The following is an 11,279-nucleotide window of genomic DNA, read 5'->3' on the forward strand; positions in this document are numbered from 1 at the left end:
CATTCTCCCTCTCTCAAGTTGTTTCTTTTCTTTCCATGTTTTCCTTGGTATAGGTGTGCGGAGTTAGTCTCTTGGAGCTTTGGTCCCTTCTATCCAGAGCTTTGTGGTTTTTCAGTTGCATGCCGTATTGTATGTTCTTTTTTAGTCTGTGAGGTGTTTCTTTCTTTTTAGTTACTGGTTGTGATTCCGGTGTTTTAGGCATATATTTTCCTGCTTTTTGGTGGTTTTGGCCTTTAGATTATTATTCTCCCTTTGGCCCGCTTTTTTAGTTTATGTGTTGGTTGTCTAGTTTCTTATTCTTAATTTGATTATCTTATGATACTAATATTGAAATAAATATAATTTGTAAATGAAATAATAAAAATTAGTAAAAATAATAAAATGATGAAAAGTCTTGCTATTTTTAGGTGTGAATAAATTAAATATTTAAAATATATTTATATTATTTTATTTATTTCTTGAATCTTAGAGACCAATAAGTGTGAGAAGGATTAGATAATACACAATTAGAAATTGATGGAGAAAATTGCAATAATTTAAAAGAAAAAGAATTTAAATACAAAAAAAAAACATGAGGACACATGTCAACAAAACCCCCTTCCACATGTCATAAGAAGGGAAAAAACCAACTTTATATATAAAGATTCTAATAAACTTAAATTGTCTAACAAACCATAATATTTGATTTCCACTATGTTTTGTGTAGAATATGAACTCCGATACCAGTAGACCAATATTTGAAGTGCTTAAGTAAGTTTTAAAACGCAAAAAATTGTTACTAAACTAATAAGAGTATTTAAGTAATATATTTAATCGGTTGTTTTTTTTAAAAAATAATTTTTTGGTTTAAAAAACTATTTATTTGATTATTTTTGATAATTGAAAATGTAATTAAAGCAAAAATGGGATAAACCGTTTTATTAGGACAATGGAAGTAAATTTTGTTCTATATTTCTAATTCTCGTAATTTTTTATTAGAAGATTTCTCTTTTTGTTTTGGTTGCTCAAAAAAGAAGCCTCCATCCAACACACGAACTAGAATAGAGTTTCTCGTATGAGCCCAAAAGCCCAAACTTGATCTGTAGATATTATAAAGAATTGAAAATGGGCCCAGTAAGGCCTTCAATCACAACCAGTTTATAGGGACAAAAACGTAACTCTCGTAACCCAGATAGACACGTGGCAATTTGTTGTTGATAGACAATCGCGCAGCCGCTTCTTTGAGATTCTTCACTCTTGTGTGGTGGGTGGACTCGCGAGGAGGTCTCAGTTTAACTCTAAAAACACCTTTTTGACTGCAAAAATTCAAATCTCTCGCGCGACTGAGAAACGCCTGCTTTCTTCCGCCGTAGCGTCGCCGGAAGACAAAATATCATTGTCAGTGTTCTTCTCTTTCTCTAATTTCCTGTTAAGCGTTAGGGTTTTAGCACCTCACTGTTGTAGCTAAATCGGATTAGAGATTGAGTTTCTGTCGATGATTTGGATCTTTCATTGTCGTTGGAAGCCCTGAAACTCTGTGATTCGTTGCTAGGTACAATCTATGGCGACGATTCAGCCGTCATTTGCTGTTTCTCCGGCGAGTAGCAATCCGATTAGATTCGGGTGTTTCGCGCCGCAATGCTTCGTCCGCGTCTCGAAACCGCCTTGTTCCCGGCGGCGGCTCGTCTCCACTACGAGTTTCCAGCGGAAGATTGGCGGCGGCGGCGGCGGTTTGATTCGATGCGAACTTCCGGATTTTCATCTATCGGCTACAGCGACTACTGGTTAGGTTTTCTTGATTTTCATCTTTGCTAAGTAACCTTTTTGAGATTCTATAAATGTTGAATGTGTTTGCTCGATTTGGTTTCAGTGGCAGGTGTATCGACGGAGAACGCAGTGGACCGAGTTCAGATTCCGAAAGGTGAAATGTGGAGTGTTCACAAGTTTGGCGGGACGTGTGTTGGAAACTCTCAGAGGATCAGGAACGTTGCAGAGGTTATAATCAACGATAACTCGGAGAGGAAGCTGGTGGTTGTTTCGGCGATGTCCAAGGTGACAGATATGATGTATGACTTAATCCGCAAGGCACAGTCACGTGATGACTCTTATTTATCTGCGTTGGAAGCTGTACTCGAAAAGCACCGGTTAACAGCACGTGACCTTCTCGATGGGGATGATCTCGCTAGCTTCTTGTCGCATTTGCATGATGATATTAGTAATCTTAAAGCAATGCTTCGTGCGATATACATAGGTACGAATCGTTTTGGTTTTCATTTTCTCGATGTTCTTGTTTATGTTTTATTTTTTTCCTTTTGTCTGAAGTCTGAACTGACATCTTTTTCATTTTGCAGCGGGCCATGCGTCAGAGTCGTTTTCAGACTTTGTTGCAGGACATGGGGAGCTTTGGTCTGCTCAGATGCTATCATATGTTGTCAGAAAGGTTTGAATTATTCGTATTGTATGATAAATGACTGATGTTGTGCGTTTTGTAACATCTCTGTTCTTTTTTGTCTGTAGACTGGTCTTGAGTGCAAGTGGATGGATACTAGAGACGTGCTTATTGTTAATCCTACCAGCTCTAATCAGGTGGATCCTGATTTTGGTGAATCCGAAAAGAGGCTCGATAAGTGGTTTTCCTTGAATCCGTCGAAGATAATTATTGCGACTGGGTTCATTGCTAGCACTCCACAAAACATTCCAACAACTTTGAAAAGAGATGGGAGTGATTTCTCTGCGGCTATAATCGGTGCTATTTTGAGGGCTCGTCAAGTAACAATTTGGACTGATGTTGATGGTGTATACAGCGCAGATCCTCGTAAAGGTCTGTCCTAATCTTTTTCCATCTAGTTCATGTTTTTTATTCCCGTAATGTGACTATGATATTGATGAGAATTTTTGTTCTGCAGTTAATGAGGCAGTGATTCTGAAGACACTTTCTTATCAAGAGGCCTGGGAAATGGTAAACCTAGTGTTCTTGTTATCTTAGATAATGGAGCTTCATCATGCCAACTACAACTTCTGATCAGAACTTTTTCTTATGCAGTCCTATTTTGGAGCAAATGTTTTACATCCTCGCACCATCATTCCTGTGATGCGATATAATATTCCAATTGTGATAAGAAATATCTTCAATCTCTCTGCACCGGGAACAATTATCTGCCAACCTCCTGAAGATGATTGTGACCTTAAACTGACAACTCCTGTCAAAGGTTTTGCAACCATTGACAATTTGGCGCTCATAAATGTTGAAGGGTAAGCTCTCTTTGTCGTCGATGTGTGATTTTTTCTTTATGTTAATAGGAACTGACATGGCTGAATTCACATCTTCCAATTCATTACGATAGTACTGGAATGGCTGGTGTACCTGGTACCGCGAGTGACATTTTTGGAGCTGTAAAAGATGTTGGAGCTAATGTGATTATGATATCACAGGTGCCCTAATTTCAAAATCTACTTGTGTTATACCAATTTTCTTCATTATATTGGCAGTTGCTTAAACCATTGTCATATTCATTGTTCAGGCTAGCAGTGAGCATTCCATATGCTTTGCTGTGCCTGAGAAGGAAGTAAACGCTGTTTCGGAGGCACTGCGATCGAGATTTAGTGAAGCTTTAAAAGCTGGACGTCTTTCTCAGGTCTCTCTCTCTCTCTGGTCTATGTTTTGGTTTCCACTAAAGATGACACAAGTCTCCCCTGCGTAATATAATCAGGCAGACATTTGATAATTTTGTCTAGGAAGTTTCACTATTTTGAAAATAGCATTTTCTTTTCTCAGATTGAAGTGATACCAAATTGTAGCATCTTAGCTGCAGTCGGCCAGAAAATGGCTAGCACACCTGGAGTTAGCTGTACACTTTTCAGTGCTCTGGCAAAGGTGATTATATTGTACAATATTGTAACCAGAAAATGACTAGTACATCTTTTATACTATGTTTTTCTTGCTAAATTGCTCCCTCATGGTTGCTTGTCTTTGCATCTCACTTGCAGGCTAATATTAATGTCCGTGCTATATCTCAAGGTTGTTCGGAGTACAACGTTACTGTAGTTATCAAACGTGAGGATAGCGTAAAGGCATTGAGAGCCGTGCATTCGAGGTTTTTCTTGTCAAGAACGACATTAGCAGTGGGAATCATAGGACCAGGCTTGATTGGTGCGACATTACTTGATCAGCTGAGGGACCAGGTAAAACTTTATAATGCTTTCCGTGTTTTTATTTTATTTTTAAAATGTTATTACCTTCATTCTGGGACTATTCCGCCTTTGAGAAGCTGATTAAGCATTAAATTATGTTTTCCAGGCTGGTGTCCTGAAAGAAGAATTTAATATTGATCTACGAGTCTTGGGAATCACTAGTTCAAAAACTATGCTACTAAGTGATATGTAAGAATGACTTCTGTACTGTTTCTTGATTCTGACGCAGTGCAGGATTTTATCTGAAAGAAATATTGATTCATTCTTGATGGTATTACTGCATATTATACTCTTCTCTAGAAAAAAAAAATCCTGAACCCTTGATAAGAATCAATATGCAACGTAGATGATTTACCTAGTTTCCTGCTTCGCATATCTGGCCATTACTGTCCCCTGATTGTTATGATACCATCAGTGAAATGCCTTTTCGCCTTTCTTCTCTACTATTACTGTTATAATGAGTAGAAAATCAATGCCTGTAAAACTGAAGTTCTCTGACCAGGTGATAACTTGGTTTCAAGGTGCGGATAATTTTTCTCTGTTTTACAGTTACATGACTTGTACCGATGTTGTTTATTGCAGTGGAATTGATTTGTCACGGTGGAGAGAACTTCTAAACGAGAAGGGCACAGAGGCCAATCTGGACAAATTCACTCAACAAGTGCATGGAAATCACTTTATCCCCAACACTGTACTGGTTGATTGTACTGCAGACTCTGGCATTGCAAGCAATTACTATGGTTGGTTACGGAAGGGAATCCACGTCATTACCCCAAATAAAAAAGCAAACTCTGGTCCCCTTGATCAGGTGCTATATTCTTCTTATCAACTTGTATATCTTTTGAATCTCTGTTAGAGTGTGTTGGTTTTTTACTTGACGGATGTTTATTTGTTTCTGTACTCAGTACTTGAAGTTGAGAGATCTTCAAAGGAAATCCTACACTCATTACTTCTACGAAGCTACTGTTGGAGCTGGTCTTCCAATTATCAGCACTTTACGTGGTCTCCTTGAGACAGGAGACAAGATACTACGCATAGAAGGCATTTGCAGGTAATGATTCTGCCACATTTTGACTCTGACTTGCCATCTGGTGGTGAATCTGATGACCTGTCTTTGTGTTTTTGTTCCAGTGGAACTTTGAGTTATCTATTCAACAACTTTGTTGGAGATCGAAGTTTCAGCGAGGTTGTGGCTGAAGCAAAGAAGGCAGGTTTCACTGAGCCTGATCCAAGAGATGATTTATCTGGAACTGATGTTGCAAGAAAGGTAAATAGAGTATCAAACAACTGATGCAGCAAAGTTCTGGAACTGATGATAGCCCCTCTCTTGGAACCAATACGCTTCCTTTGTGCAGGTGATAATTCTCGCTCGAGAATCTGGATTGAAACTGGACCTCGCTGATCTTCCCATTAGAAGTCTCGTCCCAGAACCACTTAAAGTAAACCATCTTTATATACATCTCATTAACTTCAGAATCAGCTGAGAAATCGTTAACTACATCTAATCCACTGTGTTTGTCAATCTACTTACAGGGATGCGCTTCCGCTGAAGAATTCATGGAGAAACTCCCACAGTACGACGGAGACCTAGCAAAAGAAAGACTAGAAGCTGAGAACTCCGGGGAAGTAAGATCATTCACCATAACTTTCCAATGATCTTAAACCGGCTAATTAGCATGTCCTTGGATCAATTTGACCATATCAACTATATATATGTAAACTCTTGATTCAGGTCCTGAGATACGTTGGAGTGGTGGACGCAGTAAACCAAAAGGGAACAGTGGAGCTACGAAGATACAAGAAAGAGCATCCATTTGCACAGATGGCAGGTTCAGACAATATAATAGCATTCACAACGACAAGATACAAGGATCATCCATTGATTGTCCGAGGACCTGGTGCTGGTGCTCAAGTCACGGCTGGTGGTATATTCAGCGACATGTTAAGGCTCGCATCGTATCTAGGTGCACCGTCTTAACAGGTTACGAAAATGGTCAGTTTTGCTTATCTCCGTATTAAAAGTATCAGCTACGATTCTACGGATCAACAACATTTTGCTTGGTCATTTCTACACTTATTCGTAGCTGATCTTTGTTGTTTTTTTTGTGGTAAACATGTACAATAGCAACTAGTTTTTTTGGATTTGATGTTCTTTGTTTGATGCAGTAATAAACGATTTGCTATTTAATAAAACGTGCATGGAGAATGTTACCCGCACATTCTAATGTACTAGTGTTCGGTGGGGAAAAATATTAATTTTTGAAATTTAAAATCAATATTGAACATGTATTAAAGATAAAATATAATGGGTTAAGAATATACTAACACTACATATCTTAATTAGCTCTACTATTCTTAGGTGTCGAAAGACATAAATTATGGATAATATATCTAGAAAACCATAACAATTTACATTAGGTAATAAACTAAAATACTTATATTTACAATATTACCTATCGTTCAATCTCGTCCTACCAGCACCAGCCATATGTCATCTTCACGTTCATTTATTTAATGGCAGCATAAGCTGCCTTCATTTTTCCCTATGACTATAAATTTATAATAAACAAAAAAACTCAATAGCAATATAACAACTGAAAGAAAAATGGTAAACAATTCCTTTAGTATTTCCGTGCATGGTATGATTTCTCGAACTCTATTTGTGTAACCTTATTGTTCCTTTGTCTTCCTGTGATTAATCCATAAAAAACTTTAAGATAGATCATACAAAAAGAATAAGATAGTATTATTCCGAGAAGTGAAAGAAAAATGGTAAACAATTCCTTTAGTATTTCCGTGCATGGTATGATTTCTTGAACTCTATTTGTGCAACTTTATTGTTCATTTGTCTTCCTGTGATTAATCCATAAAATTTTTTAAGATGGATCATACAAAAAGAATAAGATAGTATTATTCTGAAAAGAAGAGAAAAGTGAATTTGAATTAAAAGTTGTCGGTTATTCAAAAAAAAGAATTAAAAGTTTTCAAAAAGCTATGTTAATATTTGTTGCTGCACTCAAAACCCAGAAAAACCATTAAGAATAAGAGAAAGAGAGAGTAGATATATAAACGATAAAATAATTTGAAATCGTGCCATGAAATTAGGAATCTGAGAAATTCAAGGGATTTACTTACAGTTTCAGGAAATTATAGATCGTGGAGTTATTTTTGCTTACAGAAAGTTTATTTATAATTTTAAAATTTTGCAATTGCCTTAGATTTTACGATGTCGATAACTAATTTTTTTATTGTTTTTTGAAGAGCATAAATTATGTGTCATTAATCAACGTAGCTTAAATTTATGAGAAAAATTAGGAAGTGGTTAGTTAATTGTTTTTTCAATTGTTTTTTATAATTTTCCACATGTCAATATCTGATTCGCCAGGCGACTTGCGCTTTAGTATATAAGGAATACTAATATACTTATTGAAAAGATACAATACCATTCGTGCGTTACTGAAGCTTATTTGCAACGTATACATTCTGGAGTTGGTAAGATTTCTTTTAACATAACATAATCACAAGCATCTGAACGGTTAAATCCAATCCTTGCTAGTCGTTCTCCTCCTATCTGTCATAGCCTCATAGGTGTGCAACCTTAGTACCTTACTGTTGGGATAAACTTGAAGTTAGCTTGAGTCGCAAGCTATCCTAATCACATAAGGATATGATTTACTAAAGTGATTAGGAAATATATGATTTGTGTTTATCTTATAGGAGTATGAGTTTCCTAAGTTCTATATAAGAGCATACCGATATGTGGTTAATACCTATGAGTTTATGAGTGATTGTGATTGAAGGTTTTGAGTGAGTTTTATCCTTTGAGTGATTAATTAGAATCTGATACTTATTAAACGTGTTCTTGAGTTTGTGATCTTGCAAAACCCTGAGACAATATTTGGTATCAGAGCCATACAAAGATTACTTAGAAATTGAAACTACACACACACACAACCATGGGCGATGTGAAGGAAGAATCCGCGATGAGTAAAGATGCTAGACCCTCCTCTGTCAAATTTCTGATGCTATCTTCTTCAAATTACACCGTATGGTCCATGAGAATGAAGATAGCACTTAAAGTTTGTAAAGTTTGGGAAACAATCGATCCTGGAAACAAATATGAAGAGAAAAACAATATGGCTATTGCGTTTCTGTTTCAGTCTATACCCGAAGCATTGATCCTACAATTAGGTGACATAGACACGGCTAAGGGAGTATGGGATGCAATAAAAACGCGTCATGTTGGAGCTGATAGAGTTAAAGAAGCTAGGTTACAAAACCTAATGGCAGAATTTGATAGATTAAAGATGAAAGATGGAGATACAATTGATACTTTTGTTGGGAGACTATCAGAGATCTCGTCAAAATCTGCTTCGTTGGGGGAGATGATAGAAGAACCTAAATTGGTAAAGAAGTTTTTGAAGAGCTTACCAAGGAAGAAGTACATTCATATAGTTGCTTCCCTTGAACAAGTTCTCGATCTAAACACAACGACGTTTGAGGATATGGTTGGGAGATTGAAAGCGTATGAAGAAAGAATTTGTGAGGAAGAAGATGAGCAGTCTGATGAACAAGGCAAACTAATGTATGCCAATTCTGAAGGTCAACAAACTGGTTACGGTAACTCTAGTGGAGCTAGAGGAAGAGGACGAGGAGGACGTTCTGGCTGGAGAGGAAGAGGTCGCGGCAGGTATGGGAACTTTCATAGCCAAAGAGATGCGTACAAGACAGGACAAGGACGTGATCTCTCCCACATCACATGTTTCAACTGTGATAAACAAGGGCACTACGCGTCTGAATGTCCTGATAAACAGGGACTTAAGCTTCAAGAGACAGTTGAAGCTAAAATAGAGGAAACACAAGAGGCTGACGAGTTAATGATGCATGAGGTTGTCTATCTCAATGAAAAGAAAGTCAATCCAAGCGTGTTTGATACTAACCTTGATGCTAGGAACGTATGGTATCTAGATAATGGAGCTAGTAACCATATGAGCGGTAACAGGATGTTCTTTGTTAAAAGTGCGGTTTGGAGATGATTCTCGTATTGACATAAGAGGTCAATTCAGTTCGTGTTCAAAGGAGGTGAGAAAAAGATATTAGGTAACATGTATTATATTCCGGGACTCAAAAGCAATATAGTGAGCTTGGGTCAAGCCACTGAAGCTGGGTGTGAAGTTCAAATGAAAGAAGATCAACTTACTCTATATGATCGTGTTGGAAAGGTGATGATAAGGACAACTAGAACGAAGAATCGGCTATACAAAGTCACTCTCGAAGTAGACAGTCAAGACTGCCTCCAAATCACAGCAAAGAGTGAATCATCAACCTGGCACGCACGCCTTGGACACATCAACACTGGTACGATGAAAGCAATGATCAATACAGAGCGAGTAATTGGCATACCAGCACTCACGGTTGAAAAAGAAACATGTATGTCTGGTCTGCTTGGAAAACAAACACGAAAGTCCTTTCCTCAAACAACTATGTACCGAGCCACACAACCTCTCAAACTAGTCCATGGCGATCTTTGCGGCCCTATCACACCACCAACTCATGCGCACAAGAGATATGTTTTTGTACTAATCGATGACTACTCCCGGTATATGTGGACCATATTGCTACAAGAAAAAAATGAAGCGTTTGAGAAGTTTAAAAACTTCAAGGTACTGGCAGAACAAGAAACAAAGTCTGAGTTGAGAACATTTCAGACATACAGAGGTGGAGAGTTCTGTTCGAATGAGTTTGTTGCGTTTTGTGAGAAAAATGGTGTTAACAGACACTTGACGGCACCGTATTCACCCCAACAGAACGGGGTTGCAGAGACGAAACAGAACACTCCTAGAGATGACTAGAAGTATACTACAACACACGAAGGTACCAAATCTCTTGTGGGGCGAGGCTGTTAGACATTCTACACACCTGATCAATCATATCTCAACAAAGACACTAGATGGCAAGACACCATATGAAGCCTTGCGAAGCAAGACACCTAACATCGCTCACCTTAAGGTATTTGGATGCATCTGTTATGCTAAAACCAATAAGATAGGACAGAAGAAGCTTGACCATAGGTCTAGGATCCTTGTTCATCTTGGAACAGAACCAGGCTCCAAAGCCTATCGGCTACTCGATCCTACCAAGGAAAGGATAGTAGTCAGTCGTGATGTTGTTTTTTATGAAAATAAAGGATGGAACTGGACTAATGGAGAGGCAGCTCAAGATGACGACGGTGATACCTTCACGTTTAGGTGAAAGGAACAATTGACGGAACAGAGAGCAAGGAAACTGATGGGATAACTCAACCAGAGATCGAGTCAGAGACAGATGATCGTGGAGATGAAGAAGATGATGAAGATAACAGTAGTGACAATCAAGATGAGCAGCCATGCCTAAGAAGATCATCAAGAACGAGCACCAAACCTGTGTATCTCGACGATTACGTTCTTATGGCTGAAGCGGAATGTGAGCGTCTCTTATCTATAGTGAATGATGAACCTTGGGACTTCAATGAAGCCAGGGAACTAAAAGTATGGATTGATGCCTGTGAAGATGAGATTTTCAGTATAGAGAAGAACAACACATGGGAACTTGTTGATCTACCTGTGGGAGTAAAGCCTATTGGCTTGAAGTGGGTATTTAAGATTAAAAGAAGCGCAGATGGTACTATCATTAAGTATAAAGCACGACTTGTTGCCAAAGGCTATGTCCAGAGGCAAGGAGTTGATTATGATGAAGTCTTCGCACCAGTGGCTCGCATTGAAACCATTCGTTTAGTGATTGCTCTTGCAGCCTCAAAAGGATGGGAGATGCACCATCTCGATGTTAAGACTGCATTCCTTCATGGAGAATTAAGAGAAGAAGTGTTTGTCACTCAGCCAGAAGGTTTTAAGGTTGCAGGTAAGGAGAATAAAGTCTACAAGCTAAAGAAAGCTCTCTACGGATTAAAGCAAGCCACCCGGGCCTGGAATGTCAAGCTTAATGCGATCCTGCGTGAGTTCAAGTTTCAGAGATGTTCAAAAGAGCCGTCTTTATATAGGAAGGAAGAAAAGGGTGGAACGCTTGTTGTTGTGTTCTATGTGGATGATCTACTAGTCACGGGATCATCTTTG

General features: G+C 38.2%; 2 protein-coding genes across 2 annotated transcripts; both read left to right on the forward strand.

Moving 5' to 3' along the window:
- The first annotated feature begins 1,226 nt into the window (after positions 1 to 1,226).
- Positions 1,227 to 6,389, forward strand: LOC106305801 (bifunctional aspartokinase/homoserine dehydrogenase 2, chloroplastic). Its single transcript, XM_013742195.1, has 18 exons — positions 1,227 to 1,377; positions 1,532 to 1,763; positions 1,850 to 2,230; positions 2,331 to 2,419; positions 2,497 to 2,800; positions 2,886 to 2,938; positions 3,023 to 3,231; positions 3,324 to 3,411; positions 3,501 to 3,614; positions 3,755 to 3,853; positions 3,967 to 4,161; positions 4,277 to 4,359; positions 4,753 to 4,978; positions 5,076 to 5,221; positions 5,302 to 5,437; positions 5,526 to 5,609; positions 5,704 to 5,796; positions 5,903 to 6,389. Exons 2-18 carry the CDS (start codon positions 1,541 to 1,543, stop codon positions 6,146 to 6,148), a joined length of 2,769 nt encoding a protein of 922 aa, XP_013597649.1. The 5' UTR covers positions 1,227 to 1,377; positions 1,532 to 1,540; the 3' UTR covers positions 6,149 to 6,389.
- Positions 6,390 to 8,126: 1,737 nt separating this feature from the next.
- LOC106330567 lies at positions 8,127 to 9,206 on the forward strand. Its single transcript, XM_013769016.1, has one exon. The coding sequence runs from the start codon at positions 8,127 to 8,129 to the stop codon at positions 9,204 to 9,206; it is 1,080 nt and encodes a 359-aa protein (XP_013624470.1).
- Positions 9,207 to 11,279: the final 2,073 nt, after the last annotated feature.

The sequence above is a fragment of the Brassica oleracea genome, chromosome C1 (genome assembly GCF_000695525.1).
Source record: "Brassica oleracea var. oleracea cultivar TO1000 chromosome C1, BOL, whole genome shotgun sequence".
Classification (NCBI taxonomy): domain Eukaryota; kingdom Viridiplantae; phylum Streptophyta; class Magnoliopsida; order Brassicales; family Brassicaceae; genus Brassica; species Brassica oleracea.